This window comes from Nothoprocta perdicaria, unplaced genomic scaffold (assembly GCF_003342845.1).
Source record: "Nothoprocta perdicaria isolate Ctin4 unplaced genomic scaffold, notPer1 scaffold_47, whole genome shotgun sequence".
Classification (NCBI taxonomy): domain Eukaryota; kingdom Metazoa; phylum Chordata; class Aves; order Tinamiformes; family Tinamidae; genus Nothoprocta; species Nothoprocta perdicaria.
Window position 1 is genome coordinate 834,345 of NW_020455721.1, and position 25,217 is coordinate 859,561.

Genomic DNA, 25,217 nt, shown 5'->3' on the forward strand with positions numbered 1-25,217 from the left:
ACATCTGCAATTCTCACATTTATTGTTAGCTTTCACTAATGGGAGAAAGGCGAGTGCCTGAAGCAAGAGCTCATCCATAACAGCAGCATGTGTGGGGAGCCTGCCTCTTCGTGCGTTGGGTACTGGGAATAAATCACACGGAAAATGGGATTGTGGTAAACGAGCTCATCTAAATCCTGGATTAGAGGGGTGGTTCCGACAGGGCTGGATGCCTGAATGGTGGGCTACTGAAAAAAGCCGCCAAGAGCTGAGCCCAGCTTTCAGCAGTGATGGCAGCTCGAAGGAATGACATTTTTTTTCCCCTTTAGTTAACCTTGATGAGGAAGCAGTACTTTTTTGGAGAAACCCCAAGGAAGTTATATAAGAGCCCCTTTTCACCGAGAGGAAGGACGTTAGGAAGCAGGTGATTTTCTATGGGTGACAAGTTGAAACCAAGTCATCACTGCACATCTGGGCCCAGCGGCTCAGAACACTGTGGGCAGAGTTGCTGTCACTTCTGTGCAGGAGGATATGGATGAGATGGACTCTCAAGGCGTGGGCCTGTTTTATGTGACTGCTGTCCTGATGAGCCCTGTTGCACTGAAAGGTGAGGTTAAAGCTCTCTGGGAAGGCTTCATCTTCTTCAGGTGCTCTGATCTTGGGCATACCGCTGAAAGAAGGATACACACATGCACATTTTCATATATATATATATATATATATATATATATATATATTCAGGGTATTTGGGCATCTTCAGAGTTACATATGTACCTGTGAACATTTGGAAATTCCACTAGCTGGAATTTTCCACTGACAAACTCTGACAGCAAAGTGCTTTTGGAAACCCACACAGATATCAAAACGTCTCCAGACATTTAACTCTGTGTTTCAGTTGAACAGGAATGCTCATTTCTGACCATGGTTTGGACATGTCTCTATATTAGGAGTTCTAGTAGGAGCATTGTTCCTCACAGACAGAGGCAAACCTAACATCAGAATTGATGCTAGTGATATTATTTTGATATACAATTTTCAACAGCAAGCAGTATGGAGTCACTTCATTTGCCTAATTTGTTACAGTAAAGATTTGCAAGGGAAAGTCAATGGAAAAGCACAGGGAGGGAGAAATGACCTTGCCAAAGGTCGCCAGCACCACACACATCACCTCCATGTGCTCCCTCGCTTGCATGAGGAGCGGTGTCCTTGAGGTGCTGTCAGGATGGCCCAGCAGTGTGAGCTGCCCTCTTGAGCAGGTCCCCACCTCAGGGTGGAAAGAACTCCCTCCTGCCACCGGTGTCCCTCGCCCGTGGCCAGCAGCAGTTTTGTTGTATGTGGAAGCAAAGCCTCACAGAGCGGATGTAATCCGGTCAGCTTGCAATCTGTTCCCGGGCAGATGTACCTCTCCACAGTAGAAGGTAGTGCTCCAGGTGTGCTGGGACTATTAAATTGTGTTTCTGTAGAGGAGGAGATGCTCAACAAGGGAGTGCCCTTAAAGGCAGGCAACAGGCAGTGGGAAGTGTGATTTGAGGGCAGGTTCTCTCTAAAGGCAATGGTTTGGCCAAATCCTAGGCAGAAAGTGCTTGCACTGTGCTAAAAGTTCTTGTTTCGGTCAGAGATATTGCCAGTTCGTGAAGCATTGCAAGTTGCCCCACTTTTCCTTTGGAACATCTGTTTCTCCCATCCTTGCTCCGTAGACAACAGCCAGAATATATTACTGGGCTAATCTTTCCCCTTCATCCTTCCCCTACTTCACTTCCCTCTTTCGCTACTCTGTGTTTGAAGTCTATTATTATTTTATCAACACAGCACAGACAAATATATTTTGTCTTCCTTATTTTCCTCAGCCATTTCCATGGGGTGTGGGATCCTTCATTTCCTGCCGTAAATTGATTGCAGTGCTGCTTTTGGTTGTCAAACCACTGTCAGCTTTTACCTCAGAGGAAGCTACAGTTCTGTGCTGGGGAAGGTAATGCTTGGTGATATATAGTATGCATAATGTAATACAAATTTGTGCCAGTAACAATAAAATAGCATATGTCAATAAAAGAAATAGTCCTATGTATCTCCAGTAAACAAGAGGCCACATGTAGTCTACACAGTGTTGTCTTTCAGCTAGAAGAATGGCAAGTATTAAAAATATATATTTTTTATTCTATTTTGTTTTTTATTTTTTCCCCTTGAAAATCATAAGGAGGGAAAAAGCTGTTTTAAAATAATGCGTATTAGAATCATAGAATCATAGAATGCCGAAGGTTGGAAGGGACCTCAGAGGTCATCGAGTCCAACCCTCCCTGCTCACACAGGGTCACCTAGAGCACGTGGCACAGGGCTGCATCCAAGCGGGTTTTAAAGATCTCCAAAGAAGGAGACTCCACAACCTCTCTGGGCAACCTGTTCCAGTCTATTCTGTCTTTAAAAGAAATATTTTTTTCTTTTGATTCTCAATGTTGACAAATATGACAGCTTCGGTAAGAACCAGTTCATAAAATTCCTCTGTGAAAAATCTGACCATTTTGTGTCTGATGATTGCGGGGAGTTGATCATAAGAACAGCAGTTGTTCAGATTGGATGACCTTGTAATTTCTGTAAAGGAAACAAGTCAAATGGCAGTACAAGTAGATTAAGGAAGCAGACTGGCAGGAGTAAATTTCACTTTATAGGTTAATAATCATAAAATGGGGAAATTGCCTTTTGAGCAAAGGATTTAACATCTCAGAAGAAATAGATTCCCTTTATTCCTCTCAGGGTACCATGGCATATTTAGCAACACATGTGCAGGAGATTAGCATGGTGTCAGACACTTAAGACTGGCTTTTCATTTTGTCCCAAATGGTCTTCTAAACATACGGTGCACATATATGGGAGCATGAGCAGCACTATTAGAGAAAGAATGATCTAACTTGCGTGCTGGTCGTTGTGTGCCTATCTCCAGAAATGCAGGAATTTCATATGTAAGCTATTGTATGTGAATAAATAGAGGTGACTTTTTGAACAGTTGGCCCTGCAGGATACAGGGCTTCATAACCTTATTTTGTATGGAATTAAATGTGTTTTGAGCAGATGTACCAATAACATGAAAGCAACTGCATTTGCCATTATACCTTATACAGTTACATAAGGCTGAAATTTTGCATGTTTTTCCAAAGACATAATATGAACTCACTTGAAATAGAAAGATACACATGCAGAAGAGTTACAACTATAATTTTTAAAGGCAAGTATGGCTGAGAATTATGTTCACATCTCAGTGCACTGAGATTCATGAGCACTTCTCAAACCATATGTGGGGCTTCTTTAGCCTCAGACCTGAACACATAAAATTACAATTTATGTTAATAACAGTATTGAAGAGTAAGTGTTCTCATAGGCAGTAGTTGATATCAATGTGTGCCTATAAGTGTGCAATCTATATTATTCATTGCTGGCTTCTCTGATGAATAAATAATCTTCAAAGCAGCAAACTATAAGAAGAGGACATGTTAACAGCACAGTAACTTCAGTAGCCCAGCTCTCCACTGACACCACTGAATGCAGGAGGCAGTGACACTGATGATTATTGAGTAATTAATAAAATAAGCATTCAGTGTACTGCATTTGCTAAACAAACAAGAATCTGTAATGCTGGACTGGACTATTAATCCTCTAAAATCCTATAAAGTATCTGAGATCTTCAGCATGCTGGAAAATTCTTCAGGGTTTCTTTGCAGTAATCAAGACAGAAATTGTCTTTCTGCTTTCCCACAACCAGATGTCCTGATTTAAAACCTATCCATGGAGCCCTACTCTCAAACAGCAAGGGTTCCAGAGGGTGCCAGTCTGCTCCCTCAGCACGGTCCAAGGATGCCCTCCAGGCCAGGGGCACCTTTCCCTGCTCGTGCATGGCACTTGGGTCCACATTTGGGGACCTCCGTTATGAGTGCAGTGGGCTGCTCAGCGGCACTAGCAAGCAATATAATCCCCAAATAGGGAGCACCTTCACTGGTAGGAGCTTGGTGCCTTCTTGGATCTCTTGCTCAGGAGATTCTCCAGCTGTTCCCACACCTCTGTGCTCCTTTCAGATGAAATGGCTGAAGGAGCCGCAGCAACATTTTATAGTGTGGCACAGCAGCTGAAAAAAGACTCTGCAGCAGGGAGATCTATTTTGCCTTCAAAACCCACCACAGTGGTCTTGATGCATTTTGGGGAAGGCTCCTCTTCCTTCTGCCTCTAATTCTTCTCTCCAGAGTCTTTATGGCCCCTCATTTCACCTTTTAGTAGCCCAGCCCCCTGGTTCAAGGTGCTCTACAACATCCAGCCAGTGCCTGAAGGGCTTTGGAGAAGATATAAAGAGAGCAATGGGGAGATGCATTGGTGCAGAAATAGGAGGCACGGCAGCTCCCTGTTCTCAGCACACTCCTTGACTGCAGTATGCTTGGCCACCTCAGGCTGGATTCTTCCACCTGCCCTTTACTTGTCTTCCTCTGAGCTTTGTGCACTTGTCGCTAGATGGATACCAACCTGGTATCTCACGTTTTAATAATTAGGGCCAGTGTGAAAATCATCGAGAGGAAACAAGGCTGCCTCACTCTTGAGTGTAAATGTGTATCTCAAAGGGTGGGTTTTATCCATAACAATTAAGGATGCAGGAGCATCTTTATTTTCTTTAATGCTTCTTTTTAATGCTCATCATACAATGATAGAACAAGACACCAGTTATATTTGACAGAATCCATGAGTATTGCATTGCAACTCAGCTTTGTGTGCCCTTGGCAGCGCAAAGGGACCAAGCTTTGCCCAAGACCTTCCCAAATCTTGACTCCCTTCCTTCGCCTCACTGTTGGGTTACTGTGAATGTGTCTCATACAGCTATTCCAATACAATTCCTGGCCAGGTTCTGCACTGAGTTATTGCACAATGGCTGTGCCAACACAGACAGGTCACAAGCTCTGAAAAATGCCTTACTGCGACATGTGGTCCCCATGTCAAAGTCTGTAGCTCACTTCAGTTCCAAAAGAGCATCAGGTTTGCACTTCAGACTGAAGTCCTGGTGCTCGGCTCCATGGAAGAAAATACCAGGATTTGAGTTCTAACAAGGCCATCTCCCAGGCAGATTGTATTCAAAATTGGTGCCAGACACCCAGCTTCCATTAACAAACCTTTCTCTCAGACCCCCTCACCTCCCCATTCCCTCAGTCTAGCTCTGCCAATGCAGACCAAGCCTCAGGTTCATTTCCAAACATTTTCATAGAGCCATTGCAACCATTTTACAGCTCTTTTCTTCTTTTCTATCCAAAGCAGAATTTTAAAGCCAAAAGGTTGCTTGCAAAACTTTCTAGACCCGGAGACAACCAACAGTGATTTACTGTTCTTTCTCAGTTTGGAAAACTAGGACCTTGCTGCTTACAGAAATGTCCCAGGCAGCTAGCAAGGGTGCTGTCTGGTATATGCACAGCAGCAGTGATCCGCAGTGACAAAAACAAAGCACTATAATGTATATAAAAATAAATAGAATGGAAGGTTTTTTTCTTCTTTTTCTTTTGCAAAATTTTATCAAAAATTTTATCAAAATTTTATCAGTGCAATTTTTTCCTTCCTTTTTTTCCATCTTCCTTAGCTGCTGGTGCTGGTGAGCTGCACCTCATAAGGCACCACTGCTGTTGAGCCGGAGCAGAGTTATTGTTTGCACTAGAAAATCTCCAGTCATAAGAGTGGGCTTAACACCCAGTAAACTGCATGGTGCAGGTGCAAATTTAACTTGCTTGTCAAGCAAAAATGCAAGTCCACGTGGCTGTGGCCACTGGGGGCTGGAAGAAGGTATTCTTTTACTTCAGCTCCATGCCTATGCATGAGATATCAGAGGTTTTAAAGCAATGATGCAGTCGAGCGAGACTAGGAAACAGACACTGTGCACATTTCCCCAGGCCATCCTAGCCTGCATATTTTAGTGCCCATCTACATTTCATAGCAGTAGGTTGCAGCTTCAAGTTTTACAGATAGCTTGTGTGTCAGTTTGCGTGTCATTCAGTGGAAGTGGAATGAATAGAAGCTATTCTGAGGAGCTCAAAAAGCAATCACTGTTTTAAGAAACGGTTTCTTTGGAGGACAAACGATCACAAAAAAAAATGTTATTTTTAATAACAATCTAATTTGAAATGTTCCGAAGAAGTAATTTAGGACAGAGTGTCAGCAGGATTTAAGAAGTGAAGTACCTGAAGGGTGAAGGGGAAGTGACTCTTGAGCTGAGTGGGGCCAGGAGCAGGCTACTTCTCCATTTAGCACAAGGAAAAGGTTGTTGGGTCATTTCCCCCCTCCTCTTTGTTCTATATCAGCTCTAATTAAGGAAAAAAATAATGAGATGGCTACTGGTCTCGTGCCTCCATGCAGTTAGATTATGATAATGAAGCAGATTTTTTACTTTTACAAAGTGTCTTCAACTTCTGACATATAGGAGGGATGGGTAATGGGCACACCAGAAAACATGCACCTGATATTAGTCAGAAAACTGATTTTGAAGAAATTTCAGTAAACACTAAACTGAACTCTCGCATTTGAGGGAAAATGTACAAAACTGATATCAAAATGTACCTAAAGAGGAGAAAGAGTTCAAACTATCCAGTGGATCATACAGGTTTTATATGTCTGCAACTGTTTGGCTTCATGGGTTTGATTTTGTTTTCTTTAGAAGTTAAGAGTATTTACCCAGAAATAGGATCTTCGTCATTTGGAGATTATTGATTCCTACTGCTAATTCCTTATTCGATGTAATAAGCCTCTTTGCGACATGCCATTTTCTTTGCTGTGAAAATACTTAGGAAGCAACAAAAAAAGGATTATCCCTTTGCAGTCCAAATTTAGCTTCCAGGTAATTCTGTGCATCTCCGTAGCCTAAAGAGAAGAAATGCATATGGGGCAAGACTTCTCCTGAGGAAAATATGTCTTCTTGTCCTGTATTAACACCACTGGACTGAAAGGTCAAGGTGATACAACCAAGCAAATTTTATCTAATGTTTTCTCTAAACAGTTACCATGCAGTTTCCTATTAGATGTTTCCTTTGATAGCAACTTTTTAAAAAAAAAAAAAAAACTCTTCTTGGTGTTCTCTATTGCTGGTGTATCATGTTTTCACTGATGTTCAAGGAGGTGCTACAATTTACAAAAATATATATTTATATTTCTGGGCTGGAAGGGGACAGGTTGTGTCCTTGAATGAACAGAGAATTTGGACAGTGGGCAAATTTTGGGGTAAGGTAAAATTTGAATTCACAGCCAGCCATATATGTATATATACACACAAATATACATACATATATATATGCTTATATATATATATGACCCAGGCATCTACAAGGTGGCTGCTAGAACCACTATTAAAGAGAGTAACCTGCTTTGCTAAAACTGCACTTAAAATTACTGAAGTGTTTAGAAAAATAGGAGCTGTGTCTGCTGGGGTTGGGTGAATAAAGGGTCTTTTCTGTCCCCAAATTTGAATTCATCTCATAGTTTTACTGTTTGATGCAAACATTTCACCCAGCTTTAATTCTTAACCTATATATGAACATTTTAGGCCACCAGCCTTTACAGTCACTCACTGCACACTGGGAGTTTGAAATATCTTAGCATAAAATGGTTAATCACTCTTAAAGCTCTCAAAATTGCTAACTTCCAGGGATTCTCCACTTCAGTAAAACTTCAATAAAACAGAAAGTGTGACCCTCGTCCTGTTTCTTATATATCCTTTCTCCCAGAAATCGAATTATCATGGTTTTTAATTGCTAACACTGCCAACCTATATTTTAAAAGTATTTATTTGGAATTTCCTATGTTATAGATGTTATGAGACAGTGAATATTTTTGCTTTTGATTCATTTTTGAGAAAGTGAATAAGTTGCTGGGTTTTGACATTACCATATGCAAAGTGTCGTTTTTGGAGATGAATCGATTTGTGCGGTATCCATCTTTTGAAGTATTGTTTGTTTGTTTTTCTTCACATTAGTGCTGGTAAGATAGCCTATAGCAAATTAACAGGATCAGAGGATATACAGCAGACCTCTATTCATCTCTGTTCTTTATGGTCTTTAGCTGCAGTAATAACAGTGGAGACTCGCATTAGCCATAGCAGCACTGAGCCAGCAGGCAGAACTGGCAAGATTCCCCATCCCAGCTTCCTTCACTGGAAACAACATGGGTTTTTTTGCATTTTGGAATCAGACTTGTCATGGTAACACCCATGGCAGTCACAAATTATTAGGTCTGCAAGTGCAAATTTCTGGGGTTGGTCTTTTTGTCATTTTAAATGTCTCTGGCTTGATGTTCTAGGATTATGGTTGTGCTGGTACATATGTGAATAAGAGAATAGGGTGTTGCTCCCTATTTAGCTAGTCAAATTGTACCCTGGCAGCACTAGAAGTGTAAAATATCTATTTATGCACAGTATAGTCTCTGTGGTCCACAAGGGCCTGTCAAGAGGTCTTGTCTGCATACTAGGTAAATCAGGTCTTGCAGGGAGACAGTTCTTCTGTTGATGCACTTCAGCCTTTACCCCTTCCTTGGAGCTGTCAACTGCTTCCCATTGTAAGCAAAATTTAAGTTTGTGGCAGCTACAGATTTCTCAAATAATGGCCCCAGGGAGAGGAGTCCTGGGAAAGATCAGGAGGGTTTTGAGGTAGATCAGGGCAGAAAAAAGGGAAAAGCTGTCCCATTATCCCTTCTACATCCTGCTCTCTCAATGACCATCTTGCAACAGGGAACATGCAAAGATGGGTTAGACCTCTGATGTTCAGGCTTTGGCCTGGAGAGATGTCTCTTTCTAAAAGGGTCCTTTTTATGGTAAGAAGCAATCCTGTACTAGGAAGTAGAACAAGATCATGAATTCATTTTATCCAAGTAGCTAAAAACTGCAACAGATGGTCATGGCTCCAGTCACAACTGCCCTCTGCAAGCTTGGTTAGACAGCAAAGGGTTGGAGGGTTGGAGCTCCTGTCACAGTCCTGTGCCAGGACATTCAGCAGAAAGGTCAGTCAGTCCAAGGGCCTCTTCAGCAGCATAAGGTGGGGGACACCATTGTTGGTGCCTTACTGATGATTACAGATGAATTAGTGGAGACCAAGTCTCCTACAGACACCTCACAACTGAATTAGCGCAGAAGATGACTGTAAAAGTCTCCAAATTTGGGGAAAGAGAAAGATAATTTTATTTAAGAAAAAAATTACTACAAGGAGTAAAGCAAATGTGTCTGATACTTAGTCTCCAAAACTTTTCTTCAAACAAGTCTTTAAATACTAATTTCTCTGTTTGCTCACACACATAAAACCACATAGCTAGTTATAGAGAGGATATTCGAAACCAAACTAGTTACAAAAACACCTATAGACAGGAAGCATATCTATGCAGTTCAGATTGATTTTCATGGTACCATTTGATTCCTTAAATTATTCATGGATTGACCTCAGATGGTGAGTTACAATCCCTTTAGCTTCGTAAAATCATTTTTTGTATCATTCTTAGTCCTTCTAGAGAAGCAAGTGTCCTATCACAATTCTCTATAGGCAACAGAAGGGCAGTCACTGACATTTTAGAACATTTTTGCTTTATTACAGTGGATCCTCATAACCATCTGTATTTTTCTGGCATGCATTTAGTTTTCCAGCCAGCATTTAGTACCCCAAACTATCCAGTTTTCATTGACCCTAAAATCTACTTTGGAATAAGATACATAATAAGTTCTCTCTTCTGAAAAAGAAAGATTTTCTTTTTTTCTTTCATGCTGCAATTATTGGGTGTTTGGTTGCTGGGATTAAGGATAAGAGATTTCAGAATTAATGCGGCAGAGCTCATACGGCTCTATTTTAGTTTTGCCATGTCATTTCTTAAAATTATTTAACCTTGTATGATTCCATTTTATGTGAAAAGACAGCATTTGTCTAAAAGATTTGTTTTTATGAAACAATAATGAAATAGAGGGGCCTCTGTTGCAGAGCTTGAGGTGTGAGACGTGAACTTGCATCATCTTGTATAGTGCTCCACTCCTATCAGTAGGAGTTTTGCAGTTAGTATTATTGGAAAGGGTGTGAAACCTTAATTTGTGAGTCTAGTACTAGAAATATGTGGCTTTATTTTTTGAAAACAGTAAGAAATTAGGTAATCTCTCAGGAAAATAGAGGTGGCTGTGGTCTGATCTTGCTATCATAAATGAGATAAATTTTAAAAGGAGATTCTCTGAGCTACCTTGCCATGGTTTTATGAAAGACTGTTGATTGTCATTATTCAAATAGCTGTAAAACCCATTTCTACTCAGAGTTATAAGACTGTCTAGTCATTCATTTATTTCCTTTTTTAAGCAAAATTCACAGTTTATGGGCCAAGATGATTCTATTTTATTTAGATATTTAAAGAAATATATTCTGTGTTCAATGGGCAAGTTTTAACTTTATGCAGACATAGTGAATTGATGAAATCTGCGTTTTGAATATGATTCTCTTTTTTCCCCAGGAGACCTAATCTATCTGATCTACTCTGGGCAGCCTGCTTTTTCTTGAGGAATTTTTAACTTTCTCAAGAGTAAACCAGAATCATAATAAATCAATCCCTTAGTGAGCAGAAATAGAAAAGACTGCTTTCTTTGAGCTATGAGTCAAGAAGAACAAATTGGTCAGGTTTAGAGTTTTAAAGAAAAGACCAGCTTGCTTATATTTTTCACCATCCACAGGTGTTTGAACAGAAAACTTGCTGATTCATCTTCCTAAAAATCCTAGCAGCAATCTAAATTAGGTGGTGCTTTAAAATTTCTACTGGAGCTTGTTTTTTTTTTTTTTTTAATACAAAATGAGAGTTTAGGATAGGCAGAAGTTTTGGGTGTTAGCAAGGGACTGCTTAGAGCCTCAACTAGATCTGAACAATTTTAGTTAAAAATCTGTTTTCCATGAACAGCCTGAGTATACACATGGCTGCAGATGCGCTAGGGGAGCTGGATGGTTTGTGTGGCAGGCGGCTCTGTGCCTCTTGTGGTGCCCTAGGAAGAAGTGCTGTTGTCCCAGGGAGCTACAGATGGAACTGGAATGTCCCATCCAGGCAAGAAACTGGGATGCTGAGGCTGCAGAAGGAGCCAGTCTCAGAAAGTCCTTCAGTCTTTAACTGACACATAACAAATTATATTTTTTTTGCCAAAAGCCATCACTTTGAACCAAAATTCCCTGACTAGTTCTGATTTCCCTGGGTGTCTGGCTGCTTTGGTTTTCTCTAGTCATTACCACAGGCTTCGTTTTTTTCAGCTGCACAAATGCCATGGTCTCCCAGGGGCTGAATGTTTTAAATCAGCAGGGAAGCAGACTGCAGTCATTATGTGATAACTCAATCATAGCAAACTCTCCTCATAGCTTTATTGCCTTAATTTCTCAGGAAAAGGAATATTATCATGACAGATATCAGGAGACTTGTCGCATCAGGGAAGAGAGCTTAAAGGAAGAGATAATGTATCTCACAAATTAATAACATTTTAGTGCAGTCTCGGACAGGAATTTTAATGGTGTAAGATTCTTACATTTGTTTCTTTAGATGGGGATTCTCCTTTTAATGTGCTTTCTGTTCATAGACTCATTGATAAAACTGTATTTGATCCTATTTAATAATTCTTCTTACAAGAAAACTCTCCTAACAGGAATTTTCTTCATGTCGAACTACAGAGTTGATGTTAATCAGAGCAATTTTATTGGCTGCAGTCATGCTCGTTTATGCCAACTATCAATCTATCTGACAATTATGTTCTTTGTAGTAGACAACTTCTCAAGTGCCTCAGTTTTACGCCTCATTGGGAGTCCCTTGTACCTAGGACAGCATGCATCCCATTGCAATGGAGCAAAAGGATCTGCATGTACAAAATGGATTTAGAAGTTCTTCCAGGGGTCATGCCCCACTGCACTCAAAAATTATTTTACATCAGGGTAACTTTTATATCATAGTAATTCTTGTATGAGCATGGCTGGTCTCAGATGCTTTGCTGTTCTGCTGCGTGCCCTGCGTGCCCATCCATGACCTGTGTTGGATCCCATTCCAAACTGCTCCGGGGTACATGCACCAGACATCTCCATGTATATAAGAGCCAGAGAGTCACTTAATTCTGCCTCTTCTTATCTACAATCTCTGAGTTAACAAGCCTAGCAAGTATCTAGGGCTTCATTTTCTAGTAAGACTGTCTCTATTCATTATGTTCTCAGGTGAACACATACTGAGCTGTTAAGTAGTATTGCCCTCTGGGGAGAGGCAAAGATGAATTCCTGATGTCCAGAAACCACCATTCAGCATTGTCTTCTTCTCTCTCCAGCGAGCTGGACAGCATTAACCAACTATTTCTCAGAGTTCATCCTCAGCAATGCAAGAGACTAAAGAGAGGTAGAAACTGACTTCTTCTGGGGGGATTGCCTTGGCAGCCAGGAGCACCTTCCTTCAGAGGTGTTACGAAGCAAATGAGCTAGAAAAAAAAAATCTCTTTCATCCCTCTGGCTATTCAGGCATGATCCCAGGAGCCCTCCAGATACAGCTGCTTTACAGAGCAGGCAATACTGTAGGGCTCTTAATTTCAGTGCTTTGCATTACCTGGGAATATACACAGACAGTTTTTCCTTTTACTACTCATGCTGGACACTGTCACTTTGAGCAGGAACATCTTTTTTTGAGTTTGCTCTCCATGCTTAGAATAGCAACATCCACCAGAGAAAATGCTGCCTGCCTTTGCTGACTCCCAGAGAGAGTTATCTTCTCTCCGTGAGGCGATCATGCTTCCATTTGCCAGTACTTTAAATCAGGACCAGTTGACTTTGCACATGGTATTGCCCCATAACCACAAGTTCCTGTTCATCCTCCATGCCATGCTCTGCCCAGACCAGGGAGTATTGACAAAAAAAAAAAAAAATCCCTCACTGCACAATGTGCTTACTGGAGCTCTTATAGCACAAGGAACAGGGTTTCATTCAGAAAACTGGCTTGCTGTCAAGTTTATTTTTACAGATCTGAGCAAACTGTTTTATTTTCCAGTAACAATTTCATTTTGGGTATTGTTTCAGTGAAATCCTAACAATGCTTTCTTTGTGTTGTCAAAAATTGTAGGAAGGATAGCTTTTCTTTTCAGAAAAAGTTTTATCAATGTGTTTACAAAAACTCTATTAATGATATTGGAAGAACATGTGAACTATCAGACAGACAATACATTGCAAAGCACAAACTGCAAGCAACCATTATTCTTATGCCTTTCAATGCCTCAAACTTACTTTCTGCAAAACTACACTGATGGTACAGCCACAATTAAACATGTTCACAGGGAGACTTTTAGATATAGGAAGTTCTCTAAAAATTGGCACTTTCTAAGATCAGTCTGGCTTTTCCTTGCGTAGGTACCCATACTCCTGGAGCAGCCAAAGGTACTGTTCTGATCAGCAAGATTAGACATTACACTTCATTCTTACAGTTCTCATAAGCAGATCTTTCCTTTGCTATTGCATTACCAGCCAGACTCTGCCAGCACATTTGTCCTCACCTCCCTTTTCTCATATTTCCTCTGAATATGCTGCTAATTAGACACTTGTCTCATGACCTCTGGCCTTTTGACAGCTTCACGCAGCACCTATGATGTTAAATGAAGCAAAGCACAGCAACAATCCAGCACCAGATCACTGAAACCAACCTCTGTAAGCTAGGTGGGCTTTATTTTCTTTTTTTTCTGAGCAGCGCGGGAGGGAAGGTAGAGCAGGCTCTATCACCTGTATGCCTATACACCTGTATGCCTTTGGCTGCATGCCAAAATCAGCGCAGTGCACTGAAGATGGTATACTAAAATTTGGTGTGAAAAGTCCTCTATCTTTGCAGCCTTGGCAGAGAAGCAATAACTACATGTTTGTTGATTACAGGATCACTGCCTAGTATTGAGGTTTTTAAAGATGGTCATGTTAACAACTGCTCAATACCTGGCAAACCAGAAAGCTAAGAGGTGAGAAAAAAAGAATGGAAAGGAAGCTCTGCTGAGGTGTCGGCGGAGCTGTTTGTAAAGCATAGACTAGGGGTGGAGGTCACTATGCAAGCAAGAGAAGAAAGGACAGGAAAAGATCAAGAAACCACGGAAAGAAACAACTATGAGTACTTGAAAGGCAACAGAGAAGAGGCTGGGAGTGACTGAGGAGCTGGGCAAGGAAAGAGCAGGCTCAAGCCTAAAGGATGATGCAAAAGGAGAAACAGCAGCAGTTCATGGAAGAGCAAAGCAGATACTGGTAGTGGAGGCTAGGCCCTTCCAGAGCTTTCATTTATTACCTCCCTTTTCCTCCAGCTTCTCCAGCTCCAAGTGCTTCACACTTGAACTGTAAGGACTAGTCATGCTTTTGTTAAATTACAAGGGTGTCTTATCTTTTACTACTGCCCAAGTATTGCTGTTTTTAAAATTCTGGAGTTTCTAAGAGACCAGAAGGGATCCAAAGCCACAGGAGGGCAAATAGCTTTAGATCTCCAGAATGTGTCTGTCAAAAGTATCATGGCTTTTTTTTGGGTCCTGTAAGTGCATTCCTTGCAATGGTGGTCATCATGTGGGCAGGAGCACACTGCAGCCTGCAAAAGGCAGGTTATCAGATCCATACAATAATTTGAATCTAGGTGGGTAAAACAGGGATCTACAGCTCTCTTTCGCTATGGATTCTGCCACACAGCTTGGAGAAGAAATGTACAATCCATAAGTCTCTGAGCAACTCAGAAGTATGGGATACATGTACTGCTGAGGGCATGTTTGGAGGAGATCCCTCTTCTCACGTGTGGAAGCAATGACATATCATCAAGTAAAAGCTCTGTTTGGCTTTAAGTGCATCTACCTCATGGCAGTAATTCTGAGAAGTAATTCTTTTTTTTTTTCTTTTATATAAATCGTTAATGTAGATAAACAAAACTTTAGCCTTTTATTTGAAAGTCTTCACTGTGAACTGCTTTTGACCAAACTGTTAGCTGAGTCCTTTAATCCTCATTTTACTGGGAAAGGGAGGATGAACAGTCTTTTATACTGTTTTCTCCTCTTACTTAATGTTTGATGTTGGTTCCTATAAAAACTCAGCCAGTGAACGGCTGGAATCTGTCCTTAGCATTCCTCTGATGCATCCTCTGGAAAAGCACCGCAATGTAATGGATTAAAAACATTATATAACTCAACTGCTGCAGACTTACATGGTGGGGCTACACTTGGCAACTTTTTGCATTAAATTCTTAAGCACTGCTGGAAATAAAGTAAATTTAATTGCTTCATAGTACTAAGGTGAAGTATCTCATTAGCAACAGCTACCATATGTGAAAGATGATGATGATAACGGCGGCACTTGAGTAGCCCTTTCTGTCTTCAAAGCACTTTGCAGACATTGTTTTCCTCTGAATGAAGGACGTGTTTTACCCCTCTCAGCACTTCCCTCACGCCAGTGAGGTAAATGTTCGGTCTGCCGTGGGTAAGAGACAGGGCTAAATGAGTCCTAATGCTCTGTCGGAGTAGGGCCATAGTTTTGTCTTAGTGGTGCAAAGTGATATTGCCTCAGCTAGTGGAAATCTTCAGGTATGGTAAAATCAGGCATGCTCAGAGCCCCCAGCCAGCGCAGGGGACGAGGCTCCCGTCGGCTGCGTGTGCTCCAGCGCATGTGGAGGAGCTGATGAGCCAGCTCACAGAGCAGGGATAAGCAGGGAGCACAGAGCAAGGCCCTGAGTCAGGAACGACCCTGAGCAGCTGCGTGCGAACCGTGAGGAAGGCTCTATCCTCTCACTGGAGCCGCCGACAAAACGCCCATTGACTTGCGAGCCAAGCCAGGGGCCTTGGCTTCTGATGCCTCCTCACTGGTTTTCTTTGTTTTCCCGACAGCTCGTGGTGCTCCACTCCCTGCCCCGACTGTGCTGCTTGTCCCCGTGCTCAGGGCCCCGCTTGCAACGCGGCCGCTGTTGCTGGGCCTTGTTATACCCGAGTTGCGCAGCAAGCCGGAATGGTTCGTCGTGATAAAACTCACTAAAAGCAGCGTGGGGAGGAAGGGTGCAGAGGAGGAGGCTGCTGCCGTGCCGCGGTGAGAGCCGCCCGGCCTGCCGTGTTTGTTCTGCGGCCCGTCTGGGTGTTCGGGCAGGCTCCGAGCAAGCCGGGCAGGGAGAGGGGCGGCCGGTCCCGCTCGAGATCCTCCTGAACGCCAGGATGAGGGAGGGAGGAAGCTTAAGTGAAGACATGTGCGCAGCCCAGCGCCCGGCCGCTCTGCCTGGGGCAGGGGTGGGAGTGCCCTGCCGCCGATGACATAACTGGGGTTGGAAACAGAGGAAGCGGCGCAAGCGGAGCGCGGCCCGTGGCACGCGTGGCACGGGCATGGCAAGGACATAATGGAGCGGTGTCTGGGCTTGCCTCTCTGCCTCGCACCCCGCAAAGTAGCTCGTAAAGGCTCTGAGTGGAAGAGGATGTGATATGGTTCAGAAACTCATCCTGGACTTCTTTCGCAGGCGGCTGAGCCAGAGACCGACTGCGGAGGAACTGGAGCAGAGGAACATTCTGAAACGTAAGTGCTCTTCCTAAGGAGACTTAATCCAGAGCCAGCTAGACGGGGGTAGTTTAGATACACGTTGTGTGTTTTTTATAAAACATAACTATTCTGCCATGTGCATTATAAATAATTAGAAACTGCGCCGAAAGTGCAAAGAAGTGTGCAAGTCTATCCTGACCTTTAGAAATGTAGAAACATTCATTAACATCAGAGCCAGTGTGTTCACAAGTGTGAACAGCCTCTGGGAACAGAAATCCAGGCGTTCAATCTCTTTTGCAAGTCCTTTTCCAAACAGAGGGATGTTTCGAAAAGCATTTATGCTGCTCTCACACAGATGATCATCCTGTTATAATTCAGCAAAGACTTTAGGAAGTGGCTAGAATTTTCTAGCCTTTAACATTCACTGTTCCTTTAAATAAATCAAATCAAATCTTCAAAACCTTAACTGATACTTTAAGTAAAGTAAAAAAGGTAACTGACACCTTTTATGGGGCTTGGTCTGACTGAAGTTATTACATGTTGCCATTTACTTCAACAGAACCAGGACTGAGTTCAGACTAAATCTCATAATCTCATGAATGAATCAGACATGACTGTTTCTTTACTCACATTGAAATGGTTCGACTATTAAAGAGGTCAAAACTGTTTCTCTAAATGTTTTGTAGTCTGAAGATAGAGGAAACCATTTCTTTCCTTTTTAAATTAGTAATCCATCATTCCAGGAAAGTTTTAAAAAGTAATACAGAAAAAATTCTCCGAAGTAGTGCATTAAAATAGCATAGTGTCTATGCATAGATCAAAATATGCTTTTCATTGTTGTTCAAATAACTGCATTGCACGGAATCATGAGTGTGGTAGCAGGAGATTAATTCTCTCCGAGTTAATAAAATTGATTGAGTAAATACCACAAAATCAAATTCCTAAGACATCTGTGACAGTGTTAGGGAATGAAACAGCATGTTTTTTTTCCCATTTGTTCATGTTACTGTGCCTGCCAGACAAAAATAGAGATATTGCTGCCAAGGTGAAAATGAGAAAAGGTTGGACACTGGAACCTGTCCGAGAGACCCCAAGGCCACTAACAAAGCCGTTTGAATAGGGTCAGGCCCTTTTTGATTGATAACTGTGCACCTCCCAGCTACTCCACATTCCCATGCCTCACAGCTGCAGGAAACCAGCTTTCAAGGGGGCAAAAAGCAGGGAGATAGGTGGGGTACCCAGCTGTGCTGCTTTCCTAGGCAGAGCTTGGGCGAAGGGGAACAGATGTTGATTTTTTCAGGCAACTTGGGCTATCATCCCGGGACTTGGAGCCAGCGTGAGCGACCATGTGTCATGCACCACCCAGCACTGGGACGTGACCAGTTAGCACCAGCCTGGCACTGGTGCCGTGGCACCGGGGGCTGTGGGAGGTGGGGATCTCAGGCAGCTGCACTGGCTGCAATATTTGAGCTGGCATCAACGGAGAAGCAGCATCTTCAAATCCAGGTGCCTTACACAGGTGTTGTTAAAGGTCACCTTGTCAAGTGTCAGGGTCACATAGCAACCCGACCTGTCTTACACTTCAGTGGAATTATCCCCTGAGTCACATCAGTGTCTTTCCGAGTTGAGTGTAGGCTCCTAAATGACAGAGGTGTAATCGAATATTATCTTGAATCTGGAATGTTATTTAATTCCCTCAATTAAAATTGTGTAACTTGGTCCCTAAGCACAAATCTGCCCCCAGACTTGTATGTCTTTGTTGAAGAACAACTTCATAATTACCGGAAAAAAATAATGTGGTATTCTCAAGGCACAACAACTTCTGCTGAAGCATAGCAGGACAAGGAACAATCAATTAAAATAGAATGGATTTTTTTTAAAAAGGCATAAAATTCCATAGTATTAAAAAGTAAAGTTTCTGCTCTGTACAGCATTGTTTTATGTTCTTTCTCTAGACAGCTGGGAAATGCAATTATGATAAGTATAGTAGAGCCTGTTTAAAACAGATACATAAGAAGCAGTAATGAAAAGAGGAGTGTTGAAATCTTTGCCTAACCAGGTCAAGATTTTTTCAAAAGCCCAGTTCATAACATACCAAAAAAGAGAAAACACAGCAACTCCCAGTTGAATAAATAGGATTTCCTCCACAGTTAAAGCTGAAATTTCCTTCATGCAAGTGTCTTGTTTAGTACCATGATGTTCCTGTCACATTAACTGCATCATTGCAAGATCTGATGGCAAGAAACGGGGCAAAATACAATCCTACTTCCGGTCTGTATACCACAAGTGATCACTTCTTACTTCCAAGGTGCTGGAGTAATTAGGAGAGTACCTTCTTCATTGAATTATAATGACAAAAAGTCCATTATACAAATCCAACTGCTTGCCAGTAGCAACAGTAAAATTATAGCAGCCGGAACAAGGAAACTAAGAACTGGGGAACTGATGCTTAAAGAATTCTTCCCTGAAGTATATCCAAGTCTCTCATTGAGTCTTAAAATTGAAGTCAAAGTTATGTAGTGCAAATAAGTTCAGATCCGCAGGGGTAATGTGAGGACTCAACATCTCGTTTTGTACTTAATACATCCAGGCCATAATAGTTTAAAAAGAAAGATGTCTGAATCCCTCACCCATCACCACCAGTGCTATTTCTATCATGGACAGAAGTCTTTGGCTCCTTCAGCTGTCTGCTTGACACATTCAGCTGGCATAAATTCCTCATAAAACAATAGTTATTTGAGCTCTCAGGGTCACATGCCATTCTGGTCAACATTTCACACTGGCTTCACGCTGGCACAAAAGTCATGTCCCAAAAACACACCTCCATGCATGCCCACATGTAGGTCTAGAGGAACAGGGTAGCTCCTGAATATCTAAGCAACGGTTTTGTTTCTTCACAAGAGCCACAAGTTTTAGTTAGTCTTAAAAAATGGCTAGAACATAGTCATTCTCAGTTTTCTGAGGAGAATAGTTTCCTAATTCCCCACTAGGACTTGGCAGATGTTTCCAAGCACAGAGATGAACTACCATAACTTACGTTTTTACATAACTTCCCAGCTGCTTTCACTTCTACCCCAAACTCTCTTTATCTCCTAATCCTACAAAGATTTATTCAGTGTGCCCATTACTGCAAGTAAGCATTTGCATCACCAGCTCTTCTGATTTTGAGAAAGCAGCTAAGTACAGAATTGCAGAACCCAGCCCACTGGAACCACTGAATGAGAAAAGGAAACATGAAAAATATAGTTATCACTACAGGTGTTCCAATTACCATTTTAAAAGGCATTAGTAACCTTCTTGGTTGTCTCCTTTTTTATTTTTTTTTTTATTTTTTTTTTTTTTTGGCTATAGTATTAGTTTTCTTCTTTTCTCCAGAAAAAGCAAGCAGCTTTTTTGGAAATAAGACATTTAAAAAACAGAGCTATATTATGAAACTTTATAACATTGACTCACTCTTTGCCCAGGCTGGTGGAGAATTTCTCATCCTGCTGGAGACGGTGAGCAGTTGCTATGGACCTCAGAAAGGCTGTCACCTCTGTCATCCTGTGCAGCAGGAAATTTGCCTTCCCACCTCCCACTCCTCGCCTCCTCTGTGACTTTGCCCACATGCTCTGCACCTTAGGTCTTATTTCTGGCAGTGAAAGCACCAGTTTCAATGGCTGGAATCATGGCATTGCCTCCACTGGAAACAGCCTTCACTTTAGGAGTTAGGACCTCCTTAGGCTGTGTTTTCCTCAGGTGGCTAGGGGACGTGTGAGGGCTGATCTGTGCTCACTTAGTCAGCAGCTGGGTGGTTGAAGTTACAACCCCTGGCATATTTTTACCACTGCTCTGCCAGAGGTCCCTGCCTTTCCAGCACGATCAGCAGAGTATCAAGTGGGAATCCCCCTTGTTTTTTAGTTAGTACAAATTTGGATAATTCTGCTCAAACCACTTGCGCTGAAGGAATTGGGGAACATTTTCATCTTCTGTTTCATCAAGTCTAGCAGAGGGGACTCTAACATCCTAAGTTGTCTCAGGTATCTGCTAAGTGGATCTAGGTCAGTGCCCCATTATCCATCCACAGCTGTGCCAAACTTGTCTTCAAATCATGTGGAGTGCATCCCATAGCTTCCCTACAAAACAAGTGAAGCTTCCCAGATGCTTTGGGACCCTTCAGTGAAAGGCATGATGCACAGGATGATGTTCTGCATGTGTAAAATGACCTAACGATGGAAAGGAGGTGGCCTCAGTGGTGTGAGTGGAGCCAGAGCTCACACCATCAGCCACATTGCTTTGGCCTGCTAGCCAAGCAGCATGGATGAACAGATGCCAAAGGAGGTGTCCGTCGATCTCCGCTGCAGGCAGCTATCCCTATCTTGGCTACATTGATCAATGTAAGAGCAGAATCATAAATAGAGCACATTATAGTTGCATGAGGGGCTGATGAATTTTGTTTGCCTGAGCCCATCAGCTAGGCTGACATAAAGGCAGTTCTTATGCATTACAGGCATGATTTGACTAAGGAGCAATTTAGACGTCAGGGAAGCAGCCAGGCCTAACTGACTTAGGAAATGAGTACCTGGCAACCCAATTTTTGATAACTTTTAGTAAAAGTCAGTGCAAAGAACTGCCTGAGTTCCCAAGCTGAAGAAGAGGTACCGTAATTGCAAGTTAGATCTTGTTCTCCTGAGCGATAATGGTTGGTGTTTGCCCTGGTAAGAACCTGCTACACATGATTGTCTGTTTTAATTTCTTTAATTTGTTTTAATTTTGGAAACAGATTGCCCTAGGACGTGCTTTTATGCTCCAGTGCAATGCTGTGAAAGCTCAAGATGGGAGGATAGTCTTTCTTCACTCTGCTTAGACTATGGGAAGTTGGAAATTTTACACGTCATCCCTACTGTTTTCTTTCAATTATCTCCAAAAAATAGCTTGGAGAAATTGGCCACAGAGGAGGCTATTGATATTTCATGAAGTGTGTGAGGAAGTGCAGTAGCTAGGGATCAAGGAAGTTCACTCGTCTCAGAGGGACGTGCTGTACATCAGAGAAGTCCTGAAACATTCATGTACTGATGGTGAGGCTTATTTGTTGCATACTGTGCATGTCTGATCACTCTGCAGTCTGAGAGCTTTGTGAATCTTTTACAGCTCGAAACGAGCAAGAGGAACAGGAGGAAAAACGAGAGATAAAGAGAAGATTAACACGCAAGGTGAGAAGCAACTTTTATCCTATTACAGCACTGCCACAGCTTTCTCCCTCTGCACAGTCATTTGCCTTTTTCCTTTCACAGCACCGCTTTTAGAAAGGCAGCTTGAAACAATTCTTAAAAGAAATCTTTAAAAGAAATCAGCTCTGATGTAGAGTGTAAGTACCTGTAAGTGACAGTCCCTGTAAGTGACAGTTCCCATAAGTGACAGTGAAGGGAAGAGCTTTAGGTGTTATTGCCAGAGACATTTTGAAGTTGGGCAGAAGATTGAATTTCTGTAACCAAAAGGACTTAGAATAGTGAAAGATTTACGGACTTAGCTTTGGTCTAGCTCTGCTCCCTGTAAATGTAATGACTTCCAAGGATTGCAGGGAGAGCTGAGTCCAAGCAATGCTGATTGCTTTTGAAAATTCCACTAGAAAGCATTAAGCTGGGGAATAGCCTTTCTCTGGAAGGAGAGGTTGTCACTGGAGGCATTTAAGCCAAATAGAAATAAACACTTAGAAATGGTGTATAGGTCAGAAAATAATCTTGTGCCAGTAGTGAAGGATGGATTAAGCAGCGTAGTATTTTAATTTAGGTTAGCTCTTTTTTTCCACTTGAAAATCATTTACTCTTAAAACCAAGAACAGTAATTTCAGATACACAAGCTGTGTTTCTCCACTGGTGTAAATGTCTACATACGGCCCGGCCCACATAGCCAACAAGCTAGCCTGTTGTTTTGGCTAAACTTTATTTTGGCATCCACTTACTTCCTATCTGCAGAGGTGGGAAAAGTTCTCTATAAACTCAGGCTTGCACAGACCCATTCCTGTACTTTTAAAATCTTTTTCACCTGTGTGACTGCAAAGTTTCATGGTATAAATAACCACAGAGGACTGTAAACAGTGTATATAAGCAAACGTGAGATTGGATTGTTCTGGATTGTTTGCTTTCATGATTAGAAATCTCAAACTTGCTTCTGAGCTCATGTGAGTTAGCAGAGCTCTGCCATCAACTGGGTCGTTCTGCTTTTGTCTGCAGGAGCTAAAGTGTAGCTCAAACAGCTATAATGTTATTTTTAAAACACTTATATTCCTGACAGCAACGACAAGGATATTCTCACATCCCCTCATAGCATCGCCTGAAAGAAAAGAGCCTAACTGCATTGCAGATGTTTCGTGGGCCTTAAGCTCTGTCTAGAAACCAAAAATACTCTTTTACCAGCCTTTCACTTTCACTGTGCATGGAAGGGTAAACACGCGCGGGAATCCAATCCAAACATCAGTTCCATCAGATGAACAGCTGTACTGGATAGAGAGCAAAGCTACCCAGATACAGGCTGCTCCCTTGTGGGAAAGGTGCACAGTGCATGGGTTGTCTCTGCAGATGGAGGCCTCGGCTATACAGTATCCTGCAGCATTGCAACAGGACCTACTTGGAATTTCAACAGCTGCCTTCTGTGATTTCTTTTTATTAGTCTTGTTCTCACTTTTAAGTAGGAACAATGGCAAGAAGAGTGTCAGCCCCATCCCCTGACAATCTGCTCTTTAATGTTCATACCCACATTCCAGGTCACATTCCTTTGAGTCCTCTCTGGCTTCTTCCCAAGCATGGATTTGCTCCCTCCTCTCTTCAGTGAGCTTAGTAGCAACATGACTTAGTATTGTTTGATTTTCATTATTTTCTTAAACTGCTGTTAACTGTTGGAGTGACATCTTGTGCTTTAATGAAAGAAAAGAAATTTTAGTCTTTCCTGCTAAACATGCTGTCCGAAAAGCTCAGAGATCACTAGAGGGAAGATGTGAAGAAAATGAGCAAGTGGATATTTAACACCTAGAAATGCTGAGCACCTAGTGAATCCTGCAAAAGCTGCTGTTGTTCCCCAGTTCTGCTTTTCGTGAATATAGCCCAGATGTGCCTCTGTGTTTACAAAGGAGCGGGAGGCTCCTTCTGTCTATCTATACTGAAGCCTTCTTACCAACGGATTTTAAAACTCAGATCAAGGGGAAGTTTAATTGAGCATGTCAGTTGTTTTCCCCAACAGACCTCTCTCAGGTCAGTTTTAATACACACAGTTTAATACATACAGTCAGTTTTAATACACACAAATGCCCACAGGTTAAATTCAGCCTAAAGCAAGTATGCCCAGTTGCCTTCTTGTAACCATGTATGGATGGTGATAAGAAGAAAAAGAGTCTTCTAAAGAAGACGGTTTGCTAAAGATAAACTCTGATTATCCAGTCCCATCATTTCTCCCTTCTCCTTGAGGTCCAGCTAGTTTCTTCAGACATATGGACTTCTTCAGTTTGATAGGAGGGACATGGGAATATGGGGGGACTTCTCCTAACACTGGCCTCAGCCACCCCACAAGCCATTCCCAGAATATGAACATGTGAGGGTCTTCTTGGGGACCTACTGCATCCGAGTCCCTCCATGAGGAGTTCTATATTCCCAGGAAATACAACAATTTATTCCCCCAGTGAATCTGGCCGTATACCAAGGTAATTAACACAAGCCTAATCTCCCTCTAAGGACTCCCATTCCAGAGATGCAGTCATACCTCAGATTAATAGTTACAGATTATTTGAAAAGAAGAGTAAATCTCTTCTTTTTCTGTCTTCTCTCAAATGGCATCATACTGCCTGTTTCCAGAGCTGTTAACTGCTTCCAGTCCCCCATTGCCAATAGCTGATTTTTCACAGAGGCCATCTCCAAACTGAAAATCCCAAAGCAGTAACAGTGACAACTTAAATGACGATGTGTGTCTCTTGCTTAAAAGCTGTGCATTAAAGTCTGTGAAATCTTTGCTGCTGTTAAATACTTGCCCCAGCCGAACCTAAATTCTCTGTTAGCAAGCTGATGCTCGTTGGGGAATGTCTTGCTGTTCAATCATTCCTTTAATTGACCTCCCTTAGCTTGAATCTGTGCGGAGTGTTTGAGATAATGAACCCTTGAGAGAGGTGTGACTAGTTAGAGGGAGGTGAGAAGAAGAAGAAAAAAAAAAAAAGGTTAGAATATTAAAAAAAAAAGGTTAGCTGCTAATTTGGATAAATTGCATTTCTTCTCGAAGAGGGAAAAGGGCTTGGGGTCATTTTCATCACATCCCACTCCTTTGTTAGAGCTACGCGGACCCAGACTTCCCACCGAAGAGGGGGAGCAAAGGAGGGAGAGAGTTGTGCACCCTGCCAGTTAGGACCTGTAATTTCTCACCTTCCCTTGGTTATTAAGTGACAACCATAACATTTTAATGGGGTAACAAAGCAGGCGAGAGTGAAGTGACAAGACAAGGAGCTCGTTATGCTTGAAGAAGGGCAAGCTCAGCATCTCAGAGCGGGCTGCATCTCAGAACCAGGCTAGCAAGAGCACGCTCCTCTCCCACATTACCTGTGACAGTGCCTTGGTTCGCTTCATTTCCCATGCTGAGAACATAAAGTTTGGTTTTAAACCTTCTCTTACAAACTGGCTTAGTATGAAAGCTTGAAATGTGCCCTTTTTAAATTCAGTGATCCAGAAAATACAGAGGACAGCTTGACCTCCCGTGACCAGATAACTGTTTCTGTCATCATTTACACTGCTTTTATACTACTAC

General features: G+C 42.1%; 1 protein-coding gene across 1 annotated transcript in view; it reads left to right on the plus strand.

Moving 5' to 3' along the window:
• Positions 1–25,217, plus strand: part of PHACTR1 (phosphatase and actin regulator 1) — a 287,592-nt gene that overhangs the window by 249,616 nt on the left and 12,759 nt on the right. The window contains exons 12-13 of the mRNA XM_026047024.1: positions 16,438–16,493; positions 21,588–21,649. Coding sequence (XP_025902809.1) covers positions 16,438–16,493; positions 21,588–21,649 — 118 coding nt within the window. The remainder of the gene's footprint in view (positions 1–16,437; positions 16,494–21,587; positions 21,650–25,217) is intronic.